The sequence below is a fragment of the Nannizzia gypsea genome, genomic scaffold (genome assembly GCF_000150975.2).
Source record: "Nannizzia gypsea CBS 118893 supercont1.2 genomic scaffold, whole genome shotgun sequence".
Classification (NCBI taxonomy): domain Eukaryota; kingdom Fungi; phylum Ascomycota; class Eurotiomycetes; order Onygenales; family Arthrodermataceae; genus Nannizzia; species Nannizzia gypsea.
Window position 1 is genome coordinate 2605802 of NW_003345200.1, and position 23763 is coordinate 2629564.

Here is a 23763-nt window from a genome sequence, read left to right on the forward strand (position 1 = left end):
AGGCCAACCATCGACGATGGAGCCGGCGGACCTGGAACTCGAGATGCGCTCCCGCCTTCTGCTGGGCTCTACCCCCCGGGCTGGACTCACACTTGTCATACGAAGAAAGTTTCAACTTCGCGCCGGCCAATGTGACCTACTGGCAGGCATACTTGCATAGTCCACTTCTTCACGGCGCCAGGGGACGGAGGGAGGCCTCGAAAAGAGACAACCTCTAGCCGCCCATCATCAAAATACCATGGATAAATCCTTGAGGAAGATTCTAAATAGGCCCAGTTCTGGCGAGAGTTCACTAGGGGTTGTAGCCATATAACCCCAGGGACTCTCCCCTTCTTTATTGTCCTTCCTGAAATGTTCCCCCTTTTCCATCTTGCTCTATACCCATTCATTCGCCATTCATTCAGCCTGTCTTTGGAGATCTTTCAATATAAACTGCTTACATCCTTTAATTATCCCTGGTCCTGCTGGTACAGACCTCTCACTTTTTCACCGTGATTTTTCTTTTATATTATACATCGCACCTTTTCCGTTTGCCATACATAACATCGCTTTCCCACCCAGAGCATCCCACCGAATAAACGATATCCAAGCACAACTCTTTGCGATGGTGAAATCGAAGTCACACTTCGTTACGCTCTACCTTTCCTTCTTCTACTGCTACGGTACAGCTAGCAGTTTAAAACTCGGCTCGGTTCCCGGCCTCCTCCCTCGTGAACAAATATGTGCCAAAGCAGGCTTCAAACAATGTGGAAATCCTAATGTTCCTAAAAACTTCTGCTGTTCAGAAAACTCGGACTGCTTGGTTATCGATAATGCAAGCACGGTCATCTGCTGCCCCAAGGGAGCTGACTGCAAAACCATCCGGCCAATAACGTGTGATGTTCAACTGCAAAACGTCGCAGTAGATCCAGGTAGCTCCATCAAAACCACTAAATTGACGGGAGATCTTCCGAAATGCGGTAGCATGTGCTGTCCACATGGCTATGCTTGCCAGGATCAGAGCTGTGTGCTCGTTAATACGTCTTCGGAGCCTGTCCGCTCACCAGAACCCGCTCCTTCGGCATCAATATCAATTTCTCCAACGACTGCCCCATCCTTTACATCTAAACCTACATCAACAGCGGACCCAGCGACTTCACCCACCGCAGAGCAGTGCAGTAAATTCCCGCCCGGCGCAATTGCAGTGGGATTCGTCCCTGGAATTGTCTGTGGAATCATAATTAGCGTAATATTCACGTGTCTGAGAAGAAAATCGGCCGAAAAACCTCAATCTCTGCATCCTGATGCTGGGCATTACCGACAAAAGTCCGTGGACGGTACCGTGATCTCTATATCGGACCCCATGCCATCTAGCGCACAGGATTCCTTTAGAACGGACTTCCTACGACAACAAGCAAGTTACCACGGGTCAAACAAGTTCGACAACCGTCGGTCACGCATCCAACGCACAAGTGACCGAGTCAAGAGCCTCTTTGCACCAAAGTTTTCTGTCATAACTGACCCACCTCCGTCTGAAGTTCCACCGATGCCGGTAACTCCCCAAAATAAGGCATTTCCACAACGAGCTTCAAGCACAGAAAGCATCAAGGTATACAGCCCAGTGTACCTGGGAGATGAGAATCGATTGAAGCCTTCCATTGGTTTAACTGCATCTGGAAGACCACCAACCACCTTCACCGAAATGATGGAGCGGGTTGGGTTTCAAAATGGCAGAGGAAGTCCGTGCTACCACGTTTCGAATACACCGCCACCGCCAATCTCGAAAACTTCCACAGGCAGCCCTTTAAAGCAGATATAGTTTGACATACTACTGGGATCTATTTCTGGAGTTGGCCTTAGAATTGGGGTTGTTGAAGCATAATTCAAAATACCATAGACTTCCATCAGAAGAATATGGGCCTCTACTGTATATATGCATTTTAATCTGGTTTATAGACCATAACACATCTAGAACTTGAGTTTTAAATTTAACAAGCGTTTCAATCATCTTATATTTGTTAATTACTATTTACTATACGAAAGCTGTATGTCCTGAGTTCGCTGTCTCACGACTTCGATCGCAAACTAAGCAACATTCTCTTTACCTCTTTAATCAACCCCAGTACCAGTGGAACCCCTATTGGTCCTAAAAGCGGAAGATACACAGCTACTTTATGTTCATCTGGGAAATATACCTGGCCAACCATACTTTTCTCAAAAAAGCTACGTTCGGCTTCCTTCTCGGCGACTCTGGCATTAGCCAAAGCTGATTCAAAGGCACCCTGATGCAGCATTTCGCAAGTTGAAGAAAGACGGGATAGCGTATGAGAGACGGAATCTGCGACGGTAACAGGGATGGGTATAGAAGGGAGCGAGAGTGTGAGGCGGGCAAGGGAACCCATTGTAGATGATGCCGATAGGAGTAGCGATGCGGTATGGATCCGGATCAGGCTTTGAAGACGTAGTGGTAAAGATGGTGGCGAGGTAGGAGTGCCAAGAAGCGTAAGGAGTTGATGTGAAAAAGTGTCAATGGCAGGCTTTAGGACCTCACGGGAAAGGTGATGTGGGTTCTGCTGCTCCTCCGAGTCCTTAGATAATGGAGGATTGAGAATGGCCACCCCTCCCCATTGAGGGATAAGCCAGCTTGTGGCGGTGTTCTCTTTAACCACGAGTGGTGATTGAGCCGGTGATGGGACGTAAAGGATGAAGTTGATGGTTGGTCCACCGCCTATACTTGGACTGAGAGGCCATTCCGCCGCGTTGATGAATCCACTCAAATCATCCTGTTTAAGGGTCCACGCAGCTTTACTCTCGTCGTATTCAGGGGGTGTTCCGGTTGGTGAAAATGTAGCGTAAACTTGCACTTGGGTATCAACCGAGAAATTGCTAATAGGAGAAAATACATTGAGTAGAGGGGATAGGTGTTCTTTCAAGGCCTCTTCAATCTCCCATGATGATGGAGTAGGGCCTGGTGTAAAGAGAGAAAAGCTTAGATGGTAGGTTTCTGCATATTTAAACGACTTCTTCACGCGACTAGCGATGGATTCGAGCAATAGTGGTTGTATCGCAGGGCTTAGAACATTAGACCTCTGATCTTTGTTTGCTGCCCCTTGCATTGCATTCTTTGAAGATTGCGTTGCACTATTGCTCTGGGAGAGAATATACTCCAGCGTCGCCTTCTCCTCATTAAATAACTTTCGTAATTCATTTGCGATAAAGGTTGTAAGAGGTGAATTGGAGGTGGTTTGCGGCTGTAGCTGGCTAGATGGATAAAACACATCCAATCGCTCAGAGTAAGGGTGTAGATCGGAGGAGATCGCAGTGATATCATCTTGTGGGATAAGCCGTAGTACCAAAGCATGCTCCCCTGCAGCTATGTTGGCAGCCCTTGTCTCTGCACTTGGACTTTCCTTGGTTTTCACAAGTCGTAGGCGGAGATGGTGCGCAGAGAAGTCGTTCAGGTCATCAAGAGCATGCTGCGCTGCTTGAACCAGCGACTCGGCTTCAGGAGTGTTCAACCCAGGTGTGTCGACATGGATATGTAACGGGAAAACGGGCCTGCAGGACTATATAACTTTCATATCAATAATGAGCTGCGGCAAATCAACGATTAGGGGGCCTGATAGCTAACCTTTCCCGCTGCCCAATTCTCCATCTCATTGAGTGGGAGCTTAGCTCTATAGATAGACGTCGTTTTCCACCACATAGGCAATCCGAGAAGCACTATCATCAGCCAGAAAGTAAATACAATGAGGGTTCTCCTGCGAACAACTTCGGGTTTCTCTGGCGGTGCGCTGCGATGAACAGCAGACGCAGGTTCCATCTCATCACCCACGCCGGAGCTTGAACCTGGACTGCCTTGGGTATCAGGATGCCCAGCAGGGGGCTTTGCCCGCATCGAGTCTTCCTTGACCATCATCAGCTCATGTTTGATCTGGATCTCAAGCAGCAAAAAGATCGAGATGTTGAAGTTTGTATCAACGAAGACAGAGGACGGTAGTGCTGACTAAGCCATGCCTCTATGGCTGCGACCCAAAACTGAAGAATCTCAACGCTGCAGAGGACCAGGAAAAATGGGCTCTGGACAAGTATCAGATATAAGAGGTTTATGAGATGTTAGCCACCTTTTACTATGTACAGTTTGTATCTGGAAGTTCGGAGGCGAAGCCTTTTGAGCCGCTCGGCGATTTCGTCCCATGGATCTATAACTACAGGGCTTGGCGCGAATGTTTGAACATCTGGTCAGTTTAAAATATCAAAGCTAGGAATTTGACAATATTTCGATTGCTCAGAAATAAGAGCAGCCGGGTCAATTGAGCCAGAAGCACACCCACCTAGCATGCAGTGACACCGTAACAGCATAAACCCCGCCTTTCCTCTCTCGCGTGCGCTATATCCAGCAACTGTGGCCTGAGATGTTCGACACCGTCTGCAGTTATCCCCTACCAGCGGATATCTTTACACAGGCCATTCATCCTACGGAACCAATTGTCTCTGTCGGCCTTTCTTCCGGCCATGTCGAGACCTTTAAGCTGCCAGCCGAGCATGACTCTGAGTCGGTGGAGAAGAAGAGAAATGGTTTAGGACATATCGACACCATCTGGCAGACGAGGAGACACAAGGGCAGCTGCCGAAGCTTAACATTTGGGATTGATGGAGATATACTCTACTCCGCCGGTACAGATGGCTGGGTGAAGGCTGCGAAGTCAGAGACTGGCCGGGTCGTGACCAAATTTGCGGTTCCTATGCCTAGGGCTAAGTACGGGCATGCCTTTGGAGATTTGCTGAAAATTTTCTTATATTGACAAAATTTGGTTTCTAGGTCTCTGCATGATACAGACAGTCCTTGTCTGCTGCACGCCCTTTCTCCTCAGACCCTTCTCCTCGCGACCGATTCCAGCGCACTCCATATATTCGATCTCCGAACCCCATCAACAGAAGTGTCTGCCCGACCAGAACAGACGCATTTTCCCCATGATGACTACATATCCTCTCTTACTCCATTACCACCGTCTGAAATGAGCACATCAGGGTTCAGCAAGCAGTGGATAACGACCGGAGGGACCACAATTGCAGTCACGGACCTTCGCAGGGGAGTAATGGTCCGAAGTGAAGACCAGGGTGAGGAATTGATCAGTTCTACCTACGTTACTGGTCTGAAGGCCGGCGGAACAAGCAAAGGAGAGAAATTGGTCGTTGGAGGAGGCAGTGGAGTTATAACTCTTTGGGAAAAAGGAGTATGGGACGACCAGGACGAGAGAATCATCGTAGACAAGTCACCACTAGGCGGCGAGAGTCTAGAGGTCCTTGCCAAAGCTCCCGACGAGGTAAGCAACGGCAAAGTCGTCGTTGCGGGACTAAGTGACGGACGCCTAAAATTCATTCAATTGGGCAGCAACAGCATCATTTCTGAGACCAGGCATGACGAGGTCGAAGGTGTGGCTGGCCTTGGATTCGATGTCTGTGGCAGGATGGTGAGCAGCGGTGGTTCGATAGTCAAAGTGTGGCATGAGGCCCCCGAGACAACCGGAAAAGGGAGGGATAACTGGGCGCCATCAAAACGGCACCTTGAAGATAGCGATGAAGACGATGACGATGATGACGACGACGAGAGTGACAAAGAGGCTGCGGCAGAGAGTGATGAAGGTGGGAAAGAAGAGAAAAAAAGACGGAAGCGGAAGAGAGGCAAGGGCAAGGACCGGACTGGCGGCCAGCATGTCATGGCCTTCAAGGACCTCGATTGATTGCCCTGTGGCTGTCTCTTCTTCGTAACAAACAGGTTGTTGAAGCCACTCCGCGTTAGCTAGGGCTTTGGATATGCTGGTATTGCCTATAGATAGAGAGAGGTGTTCATAATTCTATCCGCGATAAAGGGTGATAATAGATCACTGCCGGAAGTCATCGGCCTCTATCTCACCTCTTATCTCCCGCTCTGTCCGCTAGGCTAACTACCTAGGTAAATGCTAGCGGGAAGAGCTCTCCCGCCTCCATTAGTTACAGCCGCCATGCTCCACTCCACGGCCATGTTTCATGTTTCAACCCCCACGGGCGTGATATCGCGTCTGCTATAGTTACGACAGTAACTGCAATAGAAGACACCGAAGCACCTAGAGCAACAAGACAGTACCATCTCCAAGGTGCAGATATAACAGTTCAGCGTCTCCAAGCTCCAGGGCCTGGAATTTCACCATGGCCCAATTAACTGGTGGAATTGCGAGGTTTGCCTTTGCACCCGAGCGCCGTGGCGCATCTCACAGAGCAGCTGGATGGCTCAACTTGGGTAATAGTAAGATGACCTGTAGAGCTGGGTTGGCGCGAACTTGAAGGTGATTGACTATTTAAGCCGTCTACATACAAGTCCGACAGCTAGTTCTCGTATATTATTATTATTTATATATCCCGTATTTGGGGAGGATAGTCTCGATGGCCAAAAGAGACCAAACCTGAAATCGATATAGTTAAGCAAACAACTCTGGGCGCCTCGGACGACACAGGACCCACGAATAGACGAGCGCGAAGACACGAGACACGGCAGGACGACGGGTCAGAGCCATCAATAGGGGAAGGAGGAGGGAATATGGCGAGATCCCAATGCACGAAAGCTAGGTATGTCTGGCCATAATGATAATGTCATGGATGAGAGGTAGTTACCATTATCTGCTCTTTCCGACCTCTTCTCGTGCATCCTCCGCCCCGAGACCAAGGACTGTATTGCTGCTTGACAGTGCAGAGGATGGCTCCCTCGAACAGTACGACCACAGCTCCCAGCGCTGTGATTCTTGGAATGGACAGGGCGGATCTATGGGTTCCTTGCGTTGTCCTGGTCATTGTCTCGGGGCTCTTGGTGGTTGTACGGCTGGTCGGTCGATACTACAGGGCCGGCATCCACGTCGACGACTATATGATACTGTCTGCATACGTATGTACCTGCTCGAAGGTCGTGAAATATGAAAGTGCTGACAATGTTTCTCGAACATCAGATAATAACAGCTCCGTTTACTGCTGTGATGATACTCGGTGAGTGGCGCATCCGGACTGTCCACAGCATATATACATACATGTTCCTAACAGTGTGTAGGAGTCTTCCACGGAGTGGGCAAACACACATGGGAGAGCTCGCCGCAGGACAGGATAACTGCGTTGAAAGTAATTTTATTACTACTCGCACTGTATTGCGAATTAATTCATGCAGGAAAAAACAGTGCTAACGTTGTCGTCCTGGATACGCAGTGCCTGTACATCCTACAGGTTCTATATAAGCCCGCCCTCGGCCTGATCAAGATCGCCTTCCTCTTCTTATATCTTCGAATATTTTATGTTCAAAAATGGTTCCGTTGGTCATGCTATTTCCTTATGGGACTAACGGTTTTGATGACAATCGGATTCACTTGTCCATCCGTATGGCAATGCAAGCCGATCAGCGCATATTGGGACCGCTCTATTCCACACAAGTGTATTGAAAATGCGCAATGGAGAATCGTCTACTCGGGTCTCAATGTCGCTACCGACTTCTTGATCTTCCTCCTCCCGATAAAGCAGGCTATCGCTCTCCCAATGAGAATGAGGGATAAGCTTGCTGTGATATGCATCTTTTCCCTAGGAGGATTGTAAGTTGCCAGCCCTGTGTTATTCTCTCGTGCGTCAATCATTGTTACTAATGTCGAGGATATAGTGTCTGTGTCGTTAGCATTGTTCGAATCACATATATATTAGGGAAATCTGATAATAAGGACCCCTTGTGTCAGCTACCCCATACACCACCCCTCGCTGGCAATATTTTGCTAATAGCTGAGCATTATAGGGAGCATAGCACCACTCGCACTATGGACTACCATCGAACTCAATACCGGCATCATAGTTTCCTGTCTGCCTATGCTCCGTCAACCGCTTTCGCTTTTATGTCCATCATTACTCTCAAGCCTACGAGACGGGTCGAGGAGTTACAGGGAGAATTCCCATCAATTGAAAGATGGTAACAGTGGCGGTGAGTCAGGACGTGGTGCCGTTCCTGCCGGAAGTGCCGATTCGCGATGGGTAGACCACTACAATGATGATATCTATATGGATACCGTCACGTCCAGAATCGATATCGGCGGAGCAGGGAGCAAGGAATGCATTTTCTCGCCAACTCCACCCTCGGACGATATAGCAGGTAAATACCTAGACTTCTTTATACCTATCTACCTTCCAAGAGGATAACAACTGACTAATATAGAAGATCTAGACACCTTGGTGCCAACGATGCCACCCATTTACTCCTCCAGGGTCGGCAGCCATGGTTCTCGCGATCAACCTTGATGATGTGGCCGTCTACACACCCTCAATGCCCTTTGTCCCGTCCAGCCGTCTAAAACTCGCGCTCGCAGTTCCCCTCCCCCCTCCTGCGCCCTCAGCGCGTTTGCAGACATCTTTACTCCCTCGCCCTAGAGCGCCGGCGGCTTCCCCTTTAACTCATGCCACATCCGCCTCCACGGCTGGATATGGCCGCCCACAGCATCCGGGGATACCTCAGAACTCTTTGGCCTCGCCTTGGCCGCAGAGCCTGGGATTAAACTTCTCGACCTAACGGAGTTTGACTCTCGCGGAGACTCCTACCAAGTAGGAGGTTAGACAAGGCTTCATATCTAAGTTGGTTCTATCATTCGGTAGCTAGCTACACTAGTGGTTGACTAATCAGTCTTAGTATTGGACTTAAAACGTGGGCGCCTATTAGATAGACCGTGGATGGTAAAATTCTCCTCTAGGGTCCAGAGGGCCTTTGGTTTTAAAAAAGCTTTAATAGACGTGGCGTCTTGGCGGTAAAACCTATTAGACCCTAACTTATTACAACCCTACAGAAGCCTACTCTGTCTTACATTTATCTACATATATAGCTTTTTCGGGCTGCTTCAACTGCAGGTGCTTCAATCTGTCTGTTGAAGATGCCGCTATCTAAGACTTGCCAAAATTGCGCTAATTCCAAGGTACGCTGTGTACGGGATTCCAACAATAATACATGTAATCGGTGAGTCTAAAGCAGCGCAGAAGATACGGATGTATTTCATCGCTTATCCAGCCTCATAAGATGCTCCCGCCTGGGTAAAGAGTGTGTAAACCGTGAGACACGTCGGCGCTTCAATGGGTTTCAGAAAGATCTGTTAGTAGAAGCGCCTTCTATTACTTTTGGGGAGCAAAGCTAACCTATTTGGCAAGGAGAATTAATGCCCTAGAGTCGAAGGTGAATGAGCTCATGGACGCTCGTCATGCTTCACTGGTAGCAACCGCAAATACCGCGACTAGCCTCTCAGATGATGATATTATCAGCAAAGATGTGGTTGATCGCGGGTTTCTAACCATAGAAGATGCTGAATGCTTCCTCTCTACGTTTAAAGTGAGAATGATCGAACATTTTCCATTCGTTGTGGTTCCCCCGGACATGATGGCGGAGGAACTTCGCCGGGATAGGCCGTTTCTCTTCCTCTCTATCATCTCGGCGGCATCTTACTCAAATATGCCACTACAACGGAAATTGGGAGAGGAAGTCAAGTCAGCTATTGCCTCGCGGATGATCGTCAACGGAGAAGTTTCCTTCGATCTGCTGCAAGGATTGCTGGTCTCCCTAGCTTGGTAACGAACTACCGCCACTCAAAAATGTACAAATTCAAGTGAAACAAATACCGACAGTTAGTTACTGCTAGGTGCCATTATCACACGCGGCCGTATCGTTACACCCAATTTCTCCAGTTAGCTATTGGCCTCATTATCGAGTTGCGGTTGGATAGACCGCCGCAGACGAAAGTATGGAAATCAGGGATCCGATTCACATCAAATTACGACCCGGACGATGATACTCTTACTAGACCGTCATTCGGCCGTGATGAGCAGAGGGTTGTAGCAGGTTGCTACTATCTATCCTCGACGTAAGTTCGGCCCACTTTACCCAAAGCCTAGGATGGAATGAAAAGAGAAATCGAGCTCACCTGGTCATAGAATCTCCGGACTTTTGCAGAAACAGCTCACCTTTCCATATACCGCTTACCTCGAAGAATGCTGCAAATCTATTTACGATGCGGCTGAGTACCCGTATGACAAATCCATCCTCTACATCGTTCAGCTCCAGCATATTGTGGAAAAAGTCAATCGTATAACCTTTCAGCACGGGATGGAGCTGAAGAACTCTGGGTCGGCGATGGAGCTATATGTCTTAGGCTTGAAATCTGAGTTAGAGGCATTCCGTGTCCGGTCAGGGTTTACTTCAGACGAGACACGTAGGTAGTCCATACCACGAATTGACACGCCATTCCCTGGGCTAATCTTTCCCATCTTCTCTATAGCGCTTACTACTATGCAGTTCCACACCGCTGAGCTTTCTCTATACCAGTTGAGCCTACTGAACAAACGCAGACAGCAATCTGGATCTATGCAGACTACGTTATCGGATGATATGTTATACGCAGGTGGCATGGCGGCACAATCTATACTTGAACTTTATCTATCACTACCGCCCCGCTCAGAAACCAGCTTCAATAACACTGAATGGGTTCAGATTGGATTTGCTTTGATTATCGCATGTAGGCTAGCAGCCAAAGCCCCTATAGCTGAACCGGCAGTTTTCCGCCAGCACAAGGAATCACTCTCAAATACTCTGATGAGGTTAAAATTGCGGGTATCGGAACTATCCACGGATATGGTCGATATGAATGGAGATAGGGACGTTTTCTCAAACTATATCGATCGTGTTGCTCGACTTCAAGCTTGGCTGGATAAAAGACTCGAGAAAACAGACTCCTCTGACATTAACAATGCTGCCCCGGAAGAACCGCGAACAATAGAGGGCACCCCCAGTTTAGAAAATCAACAGTTAGCTGATGCCTCGAGAGTTATACACGATTCTTCGCCTTCCGATTTATTTGCTAGTATGGCGAATGGCTATCCCTCAATGGAGGAGGATGATTTCGCTTACACTATAGATCAAATGCTGGATAATTGGATGTGATATTCTCTATTCTTACCCCGTCCTCGAGACCTGTCTATTCTATAGAGCACAGAGTCTAGGGACGAACTTTAGAGTGGAGGAGCACAAACCCGTCCGCCTCTTTACGTAACTAAGCAAACCCCGTTTTTTGTATGGATCGGATCGCCTTTGCTTTTCCCGGTTATTTTGAGGCTGAAGCGCAACGCCGAGCCGAAGCCTAGCGTGCTACTAGCCTAGAACTATAAACTTAGTTATATCGTTTTGTGAGCTTCATAACTCCGACCCGACCTTATGTGTATATATACACCTAGGTATTGAGCGAACAGGTAAGAAATCAAACAGCAGCACAAATAATGACAATCACCAGCCCAAATACCTTCCATGATGATTCGCCCTTTTACCCTATTGTTTTGCATTTTAATTTTTGTTTCTTCCGGCCTCTCTTTCACGCCATGCCCGCTTCTAGGGCCAGCATTTCCTGAGTTCACCTTAGATACGAGCTCTGAAGTCCTAACCTCCGCTCTCAAGGGTCTTACGGAGACGTTCGATCAACTAGTCCTTGAAGGGAACGGAGATCATGGACAGATCTTTCCTAACACTACTTCTTTCAGTTTATCATTGTTCTCCGTTAACGAAGGCAACGCAAGCGACCAGCCCTATTTCTTTGATTACCACTACACGGCGCCACCCTTGAAATCTCACCCTGTGGGGAAAGATAGCATCTATCTCATCGGCGGTTTGACTAAGATTTTCACCGTTTGGACTATTCTAATTGAAGCAGGAGACCGCATCTGGAATACCCCTGTAACAGAGTACATCCCTGAACTAGCTGATGTGGTGAACCGCCGCGATGGAGAACAAGATCCAGTTAGCTACGTTGACTGGGAGACCATTACGGTTGGCCAGCTCGCAAGCCATATGGCCGGAATTTCTAGAGGCTGTACGTTTTAGCCCAGCGAAGCAACTATCTGAATTATACCCGACTAATTTCATAGCTTCAATGCCCAATTTGAGCAAACAAGCTGCATTCCCGTTCGCCGATCTACCAGCTCTTCCTGCCTCTGATATTTCTCCCTGTATCTCGGAATTCTCATGCAACCGAACTGGTGAGTTAACTACTCCGCGTCTTGAGCTGGGCGGTCTTTATATAACTAATATTTTCACTCGAACAGAATTCTTCGAGTATATTGTTCAACAACCTCCAGTGGCCCTCCCGGGAACTACACCTATCTATTCCAACGACGCATTTCGAATTCTGGGATATATCGTGGAGTCCATTTCTGGAAAGTCGTTTGCGTCTGTACTTAATCAACGCATTCTTGAGCCTCTCAAACTAGGAAAGACAAGTTTACTCTTAACCGAAGACCTGCCGCCAAGGGTACTCCCAGCGGATACGAATAGTCACGGATGGATGCAAGGCGGAGCAGAGGCAGCGTAAGTTCCTCCCCCGTTTGAATAATGACTAGCTATTAATACCTTAATGATTCTCTATCTGCAGTGCAGTTTCAATGCTCTCCACTGTTACTGATCTCGCCGTTGCTGGGAAATCTATTCTGGCCGCAGCCCTCCTCTCCCGCGCCCAAACCAACCGCTGGCTGAAACCCGTTGCCCACACTTCAAACCCTGCAAATTCGGTAGGGTATCCATGGGTTATATATAGTGGGGGAGACTATCCCAACACATCGATAATAGACGTGTATACAGCTCTTAGCAGCGTCGGCTTGTATAGCTCATATATCGGCCTTGTTCCCGACTTCAATGTTGGATTTACTATCTTAGCTACAGATAGTAACACGAGCCCAGATCTCAATGCCCATACTGGCGTTATCGGCGACAACCTGTTGCCAGCCTTGACTAAGATTGCGGCCATCCAAGCCAGCACAAATTTTGGAGGAGTCTACTCCTCACCTACGGCAAACTCGTCCATCACCGTTTCTGCGGATAGCTCGCCAGGTCTAGTTATTGATACATGGATCAGCAACGCCACTGATTTCCGGGCGACATTGGCCGCCTTGAATGGGATTGAGAAGGTTGATGCATTGAGCATACGGCTTTATCCAACACATCTTATCTCCAAGCAAGCCTCTATATCGAGACAAGCCTTTAGAGCAGTATTTCAGGACAAGAATGAGTTCGCTGACTATGGAACGGCTACCTGTGTATCTTGGCTGAGTGTTGATAGTTTGAAGTACGGAGAAGCGTCGCTTGATCAGTTTATATTCGAGGTGGACACTGATGGGAAAGCTCTGGTTATTGAAATACCAGCATTACGGATTAAGCTTGAAAAACAGGTATAGATTTATTGCCGGAGCGTAAACGAAGACATATTGTAAATACGCGTTTTTTCACCCACTTTTGGAATACAATAGTCTTCGCTGACGCTCCGACAATTATTTAAAAGATATATTTATATATAATTATTATGAGATAAAAATAGCTCAAAACCTAATCTTATATACGGAGTATGATGGATGACTCTTAGGTTATAGACAGACAACCCCTTAACTCGCCGAAAAGCTGCTTATATCAATCTTCCAAGCCTCGAATACACAGCATGAAATCATTCAAATATGATGCACATTCTTCGCATGTCCTATTTGGTGTAGGGACTATAGAGCAGCTACCTACCGAGATTGAACGGCTAGGCGTGACGTCCCCACTGCTTTTATACACCCCTCGGCAAGAGAAGCTGGTGGACGATGTGAGAAAGCTGCTCAGGGGCAAAGTAGCCGGGGTGTTTGACGGTGCTGTGATGCATGTTCCCACGCATATTACGGAGAAGGCTCTCGCGTATGCAAAGGAACAGGGTGCAGATGGCATTGTATCTATCGGTGGTGGAAGTGTCATCGGGTTGGGGAAAGCAATCAGCTTCCGGACTGGACTACCGCATCTATGCATTCCAACGACATATTCAGGCAGCGAGATGACGCCGATACTTGGAGAAACGCAAGATGGAATAAAGAGCACCAGGACAGACCCTAAAATTCTCCCGAAAGCGGTAATATATGATGTTGACTTGACAATGTCGATGCCTGCCAGCCTGAGTGCTACGAGTGGTATTAATGCCATCGCCCATGCAGGTAACTGGTCTATAGCCTATTTAAATTTATATATCATTGCTACATATTTCCCGCGTGCTGACCAAACTAGTGGAAGCCTTATATGCTCGCAATGGAAACCCGATTGTCAACCTACTGGCGCGAGAAGGCATCAGGCACCTTTCCACTGCCTTGCCAGATATCATGGCAAACCCCCGATCCGAATCAGCACGGTCAGACGCCCTCTACGGCGCTTGGCTGTGCGGATCATGTTTGGGAAGCGTTGGAATGGCCCTGCACCACAAGCTATGCCATGTGTTGGGTGGGAGTTTCAACCTGCCGCATGCAGAAACCCATACCGCAGTCCTTCCTCATGCTGTTGCATACAACTCTCCAAGCGTCCCTGAAGCAATGGCTACCTTGGCAGAAGTGCTCCCCAACAGTGAAGGGGATGCAATCCGGGGGCTAAACGTCCTCCTGGAAAAGTTACAGGTACAACGGGGCGCAAAAGAGTTTGGTATGAAGGAGGAACACATTGACCAGGCGGCGGAGGTATCTGTGAAGAACGCTTACTGGAACCCGCGTGAGATTGAGAAGGACGCAATCAGGGAGATTTTCAGAAGGGTTTGGGCAGGCGAGGAAGCTCGAGCTGATCTATAGTTGTTGATACTGTAGCATCACTTGACTTGATGCGATTGTTGGATTTGGCCCTTTCCATGGTGGGCGTCTTCGTTAGTCGATTCCATGAACAAGTAGCTATATACTGTTGAATAAGACGCCAATATAAAACAGGTAGAAGGATATTTTTAAAGTCCCATCTTCTTACGGCTTAGGTATAACTATATGAGATGTCAACAGCAGAGCTCAGACTCTTTTTCAGCCTCCTTTTTATAGCTTCTTATCAGATGGCGGGGACGTCACGTGGTGATAAGTGAACCTTAACTTTTGTGCATTTTTTCCTTTTATCCCACCAAAAGATGCGAAAAGTAGAAGCAGCAGCTGGAGAAGAATAAGACAAACCAGCAGACAACAGCGAGAAGATGACGGAAGAGCTTAAGGTCGCGCCAGTCCTGTCGACTCCAGACACGCGAATTCTGGAGGAAGCCGAACCAACGGCAGTCAGCGAACCTATCGGCCAGAATCTATCGGACGAGGAATTCCGCATCACATATGACATTGAGCGGACGATTAAGGAGATCAAAGAAGGGAAATGGCAGCGGATAGCCCTTCAGTTCCCAGATGATATGCTACCTGATGCACCGCGGGTTTTCCAGCTCTTAAGCCGCGGCCTTAGCTCTCGGGACAATGGTAGTCAGAAAGAAAGACACACCACCACCAATGTTCAGGAAGGAGACGGCAAAGATGTGGAAGACGTCGCCAATTCTATAGACCAGGAGTTGAATCTGAATAAAGAGACGCAAGGTTGTACACCTAAGCTATATATACTGGCGGACACTTCATATGGAACCTGCTGCGTGGACGAAGTTGCGGCAGAGCACGTCGAGGCGGATGTTGTGGTGCATTATGGGAGATCCTGTCTATCACCCACTGCAAGGCTACCCGTGATATATATATTTACCTGTAGGCCGCTTAACCACGATGCGGTAATCCAGGCCTTTGAGGAATCATACCCAGACCATGGAGAGAAAGTCGTGATTGCTGCGGATGTCACATATGCCGCCCATGTTGACGAGATAGCAACAATGCTCACAATGAAAAAAGGGTATACCAATATCTTTGCGACCCAAGTGGTGCACAACCCTTCCTCTCCAATTCCTAACCGGACGATTCCGCCATCAGTCGAGGCTGGTGAAGAATCGTTGAACGACTGGCAACTGTTCCACATCTCCGATCCGCCAACATCGCTGCTTCTGACTTTATCTTCCCGTGTTGCTGCAATCCGGATATATCCAACTGGCTCTGAGGCTGGTAGTAAGCCTGGCTCTGGAAGCAAAGCTTTACTCGCATCTACGGCAATTTCTCTTCGTCGTCGATATGCCATCCTAACATCCCTCAACACTGCGCCGATATTCGGCATTCTTGTGAATACCCTCAGCGTGAAGAACTACCTCCACATTGTGCAGCATGTTCAGAGACTCATTGCAGCAGCGGGGAAAAAGAGCTACCTGTTTGTTGTCGGAAAGCTAAATGTAGCAAAAGTAGCCAATTTCAGTGAGATAGAAGGATGGGTTATCATTGGATGCTGGGAAAGCTCGCTTGTCGACAGTAGAGAGTTCTGGAGGCCAGTAATCACACCATACGAGCTGGAACTCGCATTACAGAGTGATGACGAGCGCATATGGACTGGCGCGTGGAGCAGCGATTACCAGTCGCTTCTCAAGCCAGAGCGGAATGCTGCATCAAAACAGAAAACAGGTGACCCTATCTCATCTCCGGAGAAGGCTGAAACTGAGGCTGAAACAGCTGCAGTCGGTAACGAAGGAGAAAACGAGGACGAAGCTTTTTCTGAGCCAGAGTCAGCTCCCCCTGAATTTGATCTCCGAACGGGCCGATATGTTTCGACGTCGAATACCCGACCCATGCAGGCGTATTCAAGCACTTCACCTTCGGCTGCCTTATCCAGCACCACTCAAGACCATCAATCCGCGCCTGGTGGTGGCTCAAAATCGCTGGCAAAACGGTTCAAGTCAGATGTTGCCACAATCGGGGGGGTTGTCTCTCCCGGTGCCGAGTTTCTCAAATCCAATAGGTCATGGAGAGGGCTGGGTAGTGATTTCGTCGTTGAATATGAAGATGACAACGGCCAGGACGGTGGCCTCAGGGGCAGTGCTGTTGTTGAAGGTCTTTCGGGAATTGCTCGTGGGTATAGAATTGGTGAGAACCAAGAACGGCGGTAGTTAGGGTTAGACATTTATACTTGGCCAAATGAAACATCCCTGGGCAAACTTCCTCTCGTCTTTAGCACATGCATGCCTCTCTTCTGTACTGCGGGAGCCGTCTCATGCCATGAGCTTGCGTTGTTCACTCCCGCGGCCGGATAGCTACTTAACGAGTGCTCGCTATAGCTAGTTGTTGCTGCAACCGTAACTAAGGCCAGCCGCACATCCTCTTAACACGCAAGCAGTAACTACATCTCAAGCGCCGCGGTAACTACCAGGGCCACCCCGTATGGCCCCCCTGTCACGGACTATCAAAACACCAAGCATATAAAACTGCCTTTAGTTGCTTCCCAAGAAAAGTCTTCTTCGTTTGCCTTTGGATTCTTGCTCTGCTTCTTCTGCTGCTTCTTGCCTGTCCACGTGACACTTTGCTCTTAGGAGGCGGCGAGAAAAAGTCGACCGCCAGAGCGAACGAAACAAACATCGCCAGCTCAAAGAAGGAGACGACAGCAAGGCCATCGCAAAGGAACCTGTTGGCTTGTTATACTGGACCTGGGGGCTTAGGGAAGTGTTGCACTGCGATGTGAATTATCCCCGAGTCTGCGGTGGAACTGACTGACTAAACCTGACCGACTGGCTCGCTGGCCCGACTTGGAAAAGGAGGAAGAAATACCTAATCCCCCGGCTTGCCTTCGATGCGTCAACGCGACCATCCGGGCCATACGAACGAACGCCTCACTTCTGCCCAGCAGCAGCCGTCTGCCGTCCTCTTATGATGCTCAGCTGCCTCTCGTCTTCCCGCAGCCGTCCTAGCAGATCGAACTCCCAGCGCTACTGAACCCAGGATGGCCTGTATCTTTGGTCCTGGTGGATCCTCGCCTGACACGATGAGCCCAAGGATGCCGGCTGCCACGCCCCCAGATCTCATATTCAGCGACGGCGATGAAGGAGGGCAGCCGTCGACGATGAGGCACTCACAGCTCTCTACCTTCGAACGCGTTCTCTCGACCCATCCGCCTATCCTCGAATCGTTCCTCCTACAGACCCCAACCGAATCTATCCTACAGCTCTACCACACTTCCTCATACCTCCGATCTTTCCTCAAATCATACCCGACAGCATGGCAGTATCTCTCATTCCGACTTCTCTTGCCTTCCAGCACGCAGGTTCGCCCGCTAGTTGGAGCTACAGACTCGCAGGGAAACCAGCGCCAGTCCCGGCCCTACGCACTCGACCAACTACTTCTTCACGTCATCGTACCCTTCAGCCCGTCTCTCCGCAGTCTAGACCTGGATAATACCGCCGTATCCGGCCAAAATCTCATTTCGATCGTCCTCAGCGCACGTAGGGATACGCTTGAGCATATCTCTGTTCGGGGCTGCAAAAACGTGTCTCTCAAATATCACATCATTCCCTACTTAACCATGTTTGGGCTCCAGTATGATGCAGACACCACAAACCCACTCGGCCCTTCGTCGAAAGTGAAACGTCTTGCTATCAAAAGTCTTTACACCTACCGTTGCCGCCACCACAGGAGACGCCCATACTTGACCTCGTCCCTGCTTAGAAGAGACTCCGACTCCGAACCAACCCATGAACTCGTCAATCTTTGCCATAAACTCGGTATATGGACTGATACTGCTTGGTGTACCACTCCCGCTGGACGTTGTTTTCGAAGGCGAGGCTATGTGGCTATGAGGGTGCCACAAGGCAGCCCTGAGGTTTGGGTTGTATTTGACCGGTTATGGAGGTCAAAGAACTGGATTGGCGCATCCGGAGACAGTAGTGAACCTCCAAAACGAGACGGCCGACTATGGGAGCATGACGAAACTGGCCATTCCGGCGAGCCACTAGGGACTGTTGGTGCCCAGAAATACGGAGAGGGAAAGACAGTCCCAACCCACCTTCGCAGTAGTCATAAACGATTCGTGGACGACATAAAATGCGATTCTTGTCTCGAAAAAATACATGAGAGATGTGAGCAATGCAGCGTCTTGATGCACTGTGTTGGATGCCGGAAAACTCTCTGTTACAGCTGTGCATACGATACTCCCTACCCGCGAAGAAAGTCAGTACCTGTTGGTGAATCAGCTGGGGAGGCATTTTGGTGGGCTCCAGGAGCAACCATATCTCCCTGTGCGATGCAGGAGCCTTTCCAACAAGCCATTGGTCCTAATGCGGCTAACAATCAGAATGGAATGGCGAACTCGCCCGTCTACCCAAACCTAAAGCTCCATTGGTGCTGCACTGAGCCCATGTTCACTGGTGGTGGCGGAATAACACTTGGAGTTGCCGGTCGTGAGGTTGATAGGGTACGAGCTGCTCCGCTTCCGCGTGGGCAAGGATGGGAAGACCCCGAGTACTCATCGAACGAATGGAGCAAGAATTTTCCAAAGTACGCATACGGAGACCCGAAGAAACCCGACTACACTCTTGCCGAAGGCCACACTGAAATGATGCGCTGGCTCTTAGGCCCATCAAGCTGTCAAGTTTCAAGTTGCCCTCGCAATTTGTGTCAGGACTGTTTTGATTCGCCCCAATGGAAAGTTCATTGCAAGAGTTGCTCAAAGCCCTTATGCATGGAGCATGATTTACGGGGGTTACGTCTTCGAATATGTGGCTATCGAGACCTTCTACTTGAAAAACTTGCCATTGGGGATGGTCGGACGCCTGCCTCGTCTGCTGCTTCGGCAACTTCTCCTGCCAGGCCTGCCTTGTCAACCTCGGCCTCGTATGCGCCTCTGAGACTTGCTCCCCCTGAACAGAGCCATGGTGGTGCTTCAAGTAGCAACAACCCTCTACCAAATGAAACAAACTCTTCAATTCCAGCGACAGCAGCCATGAAAGCCACGGATAATCAAAATGCGGACCCAGCTTCCTCATCGACATCTAACAACCATACCCGTTCTTCCACACCCGCCTCTGTTTACTTTGAAGCAGCACCACAGTCGCGTAAATGGCTTGGCTGCCAGTCGTTCTTCTGCCCTCAATTCCGGGCTGCCGGAGATCACCGCCAGCGTTGTACAAGCGTCCTGAGCGAATGTACTTCCTGCTCTGTCCACGTTTGCCAAGATTGCGTCGACGAGAATCCACCGTGTACCTGCTCGTATTGTGATTTGAACTATCTCTGTCCGAACTGTTATGTGACCAAGGAGCAAGACGGCACATGTCGTCGACTTGAAGAGGAGCGAGCAAGGCGAGATGAGAAACAGAAACGCGACCTGGAGATGTTTGAAGTTGCTCTCGAACGCAACCTTGCAAACGAAGTTGCTGGATATGCTGGGCAGTTCTTCAGCCAATTATACCACACCGGGGAGCCTGTTCACATGTCTGAACAACCGACGGAGGCCGTTGATGAAGCGCCCCCTTCCTTGACTCAGCTAGACGGGGCCACCAATAGTCACCCTCCAGCCCATGCAGGCGCTTCCGAGCATGCTGCCACTTATGATGATGATGACAACGGTCCGGCAGGCAGCGGGTCAGAACATACTGAAATCCTGGGTGACGATGCTTAACACCGTGTCACTTCATCTTCAACTTCAACTTCACATCACGTCTTGTGATACAACAAATTCTTCGCGGCATCATCGACTATCATACCCGATCACACCCTATCCTTTTATTGATCTTAGCCATCTCTTCGAATTTTCCAGCAACTAACTGTCAGCGCCATCAACGATTCTCTAAAGGCCCCGCACTTTCTTTCTCCGTTTCATTTGTTACGTCAAGTTGCTATCCTTGTTTTTAATGACTCTTCGTGTCTGTCTCTCACCTCCTTGCAAAGTGGGTTATTTCTTATATTCGGCGAAAGGAAACAAATTTTCGAGTTTAAGGGGAACTAGGGGCTTCTAGTAGGCATTTAGCGATATGGTGTTCTCAATTCCTCCTTTCAGCCCTGTTACTTTTGTCCTACCATTCTATCCATCCATGTTCTTTTAAATCCACGGATGTTTTATTATTTTCTAGTGAAGTATTCTATTTGTTGATATATATATCTAGTTATCTATTAACGTTCTGGAGCATTGCTGGTGATTTTTACACTGGGACTGGTGGTATCAGTAGGCCCCTTGTCGAACATTTGACAGAATAGAATTTCTTAGGATGAGAATAAGAATGTCCAGCATTTCTATATATATCCCAATATAAAACAGCAAGAGTTAGTAAATCGGGTTCTGCGCTCATCAAAATTCTTCGATCTTAATAAGAGCAAACAAATCTCTAGTTCGGAACTAGGTTGAATATTTCCTTCCCTGGGCACCTATATTATCCACCCCCATCACCCTATCCTACCCAGCCGTTTTAAAAAGACAAAAAGCGAGAAAGCCATACCAACAGAAAAAAAGTCAAAATATAAGGCAGGAAAATGGAGTAATTAACTCCGTTCATAGCTGGGCAAAGTCGAATCATCTCTGTTTCCTGCATTCTCATACGAACGTCGAGAACTTCCCGTGTGGTCCCGACAGAAAACAGGCGGTGGGGAGGCGATAGGAGAAGGTGTAATTATTGAAGATGCATCTGTTTCCGTTGTTCCAGTATAATTAGTGGGGATAGATATCGACATCGACCGATGGGAGTTGGCTCGAGACGAGCAATAGGAAGAGTACGGAGGTGGAGGCGTTTCCCCAGTAGCAGTAGATGTATTCCCTATGCTAGTAGGGAAAGAAATCTGGGAAGACGCATCGGACGAATCATCTTCTACGGCATTATCGGCATTATTACTGGGAGACCGACGATCGTATATGTTATCGCTCTTTTCATCTCGCGAGTGATCGCGTTCGCATAAGGACCGACGACCTGAGATTGCTAGAGTCTTTTCCTGTATACTGATAGGGCGTGCTGTGTATCTCGGAAGTGGCTGGCTCGAGTGGTACGGGTCATTTTCATCAACGAATGGTTGATACCGGTTGTAATTGGAAGGGTGTGAGGGCTGCGACGACTGGGTGTCTGGACGGGTTGTAGAGTACTCTTGTTCTTTCTCCTCATTTCTACCACGTGAAGGAAAACAGGAACATAGGCTGGCGAAGAAGAAGGCCATTTGGAGTGATGTTCAGCACAAGGCTGTGGGTACAGTTAGGCGGGTAACGAGCGTCGTCAGCGGTTAGAGCACGCTGGTTAAAGGCAAAGCGGCTGGAAAGCGTGGAGAGACGTGCAATGCCCTCGAACCCCAGGTTAGGGCAGGTTCACCACGAAAACTAAGCCCCTCGGTGACGATGATAGGGCATCTCGACTTGCAGAGAGGAGAAGATGACAGTTGTGAGAAGTTGTTGTTCCTGGGAGAAACTGCGGAGGGCTGAGGCTGAGTCACGTGTTTTTGCGGCTCAGCGGGATTTCCCGTAATTTATTACTCACCATTACGGTAAATATGGAATTAGCCAATAAGATTCAGATTTTAGGTGGGGTGTTACACGAATTTGGCAGCATCCGATTGGCAGAACCAAAGATCATGGACTATTAATAATCCGTTTCCGATATCAAAATCTTATCGCAAAAAGTTAAAATTATCTTTAAGATTTCTTTTCGTGTCGGCCAACAAGTGATTCAGAATTCCTTTACTTCTTTATACCAACACATATTCTCGCAAAGGTTTTAAAACATATAAAGATAAAATGGCAGAACCAACTGCCTCAGCATACGCAGACTGCAAGGATTACGTGGCAGTTGCGCAGCTTGTCGAGCCTGTTCCCGTTCCAGCGCATCGATCTCACAACCCCGCCAACAATCAGAAACGAACCGACCCATTCCAGTTTGGCTCACGGTTTCTTGAAGAAGGTGATGATGTCTTTGAATTCAATGCCTGGGACCATGTAGAGGCCGACCCAGAATATTATGAATATGCTGAAATACAATATGCGAGACAGCGAGCCTCTCCAGTTTCCGACTTTGACCGCCAGCGGTTTAATTCTCAACCTGCAAAGTGGTGGAATCTCTTCTACAAAAACAATACAGGGAACTTCTTCAAAAATCGCAAGTGGCTAAAGCAGGAATTTCCGATTCTGGGAGAAGTGACAGCCGCAGATGCAGGCCCAAAGGTGGTGCTTGAAGTTGGAGCCGGCGCTGGCAACACAGCTTTCCCCGTTCTATCGAATAATGAGAACGAACAACTAATGGTCCATGCTTATGACTACTCTAAGACCGCTGTGGAGGTTATGCGGAAAAGTGAAAATTATAATGAGAAGAATATGCGAGCAGATGTTTGGGATGTTACCGCAACAGGCGAGGATTCCCTTCCTCCAGGCCTCCAAAAAGAGTCCGTGGATGTTGTCGTGATGGTTTTCGTCTTTTCTGCTCTTGCTCCAGAGGAGTGGAATAATGCGGTATCAAATATATACCAGGTCTTGAAGCCTGGAGGCTATGTCCTATTCCGCGATTATGGAAAGGGTGACCTGGCACAGGTGCGGTTCAAAAAAGGACGTTGGATGGGAGAGAACTTCTATGTTAGAGGTGATGGCACAAGAGTATATTTTTTTGAGAAGGAGGAGGTATCCCATATATGGGGCAGATGGACCCCCCAGGGAGGTATACCTGATTTAAAAAAGGATAACGACGACACAGCAGCCGACGAACAAAGCTCGCCCGATCCTGGATTTGAAATTCTTAACATGGACCTCGATCGCCGATTGATTGTCAACCGTCAAAGAAAGCTGAAGATGCATCGATGTTGGCTACAAGGGCGGTTCAGAAAGCGAACCCGGCACCAGTCTTCAGAGGAAGTCCCTCCGCCACTCGACCAGTCAAGCGAATTAAAAAATTAAACTGAAGGGGCCTACTATGTTTAGCACCCATTCTGTCTCTGGTCTACCCGGCAGAGTTAATCCCGCGTCTGGAAAGGCAACAGAATTGTCGAGGACGTTATTGCAAGGCCCTGTGCGGTCAATTCAATCCTGAGAATACGATGGCGGTTAGACCGTTCAAATGCTACAGTCCTTTGTACAAATGCAAGCCTCCCTTGCGC

At 48.6% G+C, this 23763-nt stretch overlaps 11 protein-coding genes across 11 annotated transcripts; 9 read left to right on the forward strand and 2 right to left on the reverse strand.

Moving 5' to 3' along the window:
- Nucleotides 1-604: 604 nt before the first annotated feature.
- Nucleotides 605-1798, forward strand: MGYG_03003 (hypothetical protein; the record flags this gene model as incomplete). The annotated part of the gene is made up of 1 exon (XM_003175430.1): nt 605-1798. One exon carries the CDS (start codon nt 605-607, stop codon nt 1796-1798), a length of 1194 nt encoding a protein of 397 aa, XP_003175478.1.
- Nucleotides 1799-2045: 247 nt separating this feature from the next.
- Nucleotides 2046-3895, reverse strand: MGYG_03004 (hypothetical protein; the record flags this gene model as incomplete). The annotated part of the gene is made up of 2 exons (XM_003175431.1): nt 2046-3545; nt 3611-3895. The coding sequence occupies 2 exons, from the start codon at nt 3893-3895 to the stop codon at nt 2046-2048; spliced, it is 1785 nt and encodes a 594-aa protein (XP_003175479.1).
- Nucleotides 3896-4394: 499 nt separating this feature from the next.
- On the forward strand, nt 4395-5723 carry MGYG_03005 (hypothetical protein; the record flags this gene model as incomplete). Its single annotated transcript, XM_003175432.1, has 2 exons — nt 4395-4738; nt 4802-5723. 2 exons carry the CDS (start codon nt 4395-4397, stop codon nt 5721-5723), a joined length of 1266 nt encoding a protein of 421 aa, XP_003175480.1.
- A 989-nt stretch (nt 5724-6712) lies between these two features.
- MGYG_03006 (integral membrane protein) lies at nt 6713-8277 on the forward strand (the record flags this gene model as incomplete). The annotated part of the gene is made up of 7 exons (XM_003175433.1): nt 6713-6898; nt 6960-6996; nt 7058-7125; nt 7210-7586; nt 7652-7719; nt 7781-8131; nt 8195-8277. The coding sequence occupies 7 exons, from the start codon at nt 6713-6715 to the stop codon at nt 8275-8277; spliced, it is 1170 nt and encodes a 389-aa protein (XP_003175481.1).
- A 931-nt stretch (nt 8278-9208) lies between these two features.
- On the forward strand, nt 9209-10954 carry MGYG_03007 (hypothetical protein; the record flags this gene model as incomplete). Its single annotated transcript, XM_003175434.1, has 4 exons — nt 9209-9585; nt 9657-9878; nt 9949-10226; nt 10293-10954. The coding sequence occupies 4 exons, from the start codon at nt 9209-9211 to the stop codon at nt 10952-10954; spliced, it is 1539 nt and encodes a 512-aa protein (XP_003175482.1).
- Nucleotides 10955-11314: 360 nt separating this feature from the next.
- On the forward strand, nt 11315-13230 carry MGYG_03008 (hypothetical protein; the record flags this gene model as incomplete). The annotated part of the gene is made up of 4 exons (XM_003175435.1): nt 11315-11873; nt 11929-12039; nt 12106-12367; nt 12432-13230. The coding sequence occupies 4 exons, from the start codon at nt 11315-11317 to the stop codon at nt 13228-13230; spliced, it is 1731 nt and encodes a 576-aa protein (XP_003175483.1).
- Nucleotides 13231-13487: 257 nt separating this feature from the next.
- Nucleotides 13488-14631, forward strand: MGYG_03009 (maleylacetate reductase; the record flags this gene model as incomplete). The annotated part of the gene is made up of 2 exons (XM_003175436.1): nt 13488-14013; nt 14084-14631. The coding sequence occupies 2 exons, from the start codon at nt 13488-13490 to the stop codon at nt 14629-14631; spliced, it is 1074 nt and encodes a 357-aa protein (XP_003175484.1).
- Nucleotides 14632-15011: 380 nt separating this feature from the next.
- MGYG_03010 (diphthamide biosynthesis protein 2) lies at nt 15012-16829 on the forward strand (the record flags this gene model as incomplete). Its single annotated transcript, XM_003175437.1, has 1 exon — nt 15012-16829. One exon carries the CDS (start codon nt 15012-15014, stop codon nt 16827-16829), a length of 1818 nt encoding a protein of 605 aa, XP_003175485.1.
- An 827-nt stretch (nt 16830-17656) lies between these two features.
- MGYG_03011 (hypothetical protein) lies at nt 17657-20326 on the forward strand (the record flags this gene model as incomplete). Its single annotated transcript, XM_003175438.1, has 1 exon — nt 17657-20326. One exon carries the CDS (start codon nt 17657-17659, stop codon nt 20324-20326), a length of 2670 nt encoding a protein of 889 aa, XP_003175486.1.
- An 857-nt stretch (nt 20327-21183) lies between these two features.
- On the reverse strand, nt 21184-21846 carry MGYG_03012 (hypothetical protein; the record flags this gene model as incomplete). Its single annotated transcript, XM_003175439.1, has 1 exon — nt 21184-21846. The coding sequence occupies one exon, from the start codon at nt 21844-21846 to the stop codon at nt 21184-21186; it is 663 nt and encodes a 220-aa protein (XP_003175487.1).
- A 571-nt stretch (nt 21847-22417) lies between these two features.
- On the forward strand, nt 22418-23563 carry MGYG_03013 (hypothetical protein; the record flags this gene model as incomplete). Its single annotated transcript, XM_003175440.1, has 1 exon — nt 22418-23563. The coding sequence occupies one exon, from the start codon at nt 22418-22420 to the stop codon at nt 23561-23563; it is 1146 nt and encodes a 381-aa protein (XP_003175488.1).
- Between the last annotated feature and the right edge of the window lie 200 nt (nt 23564-23763).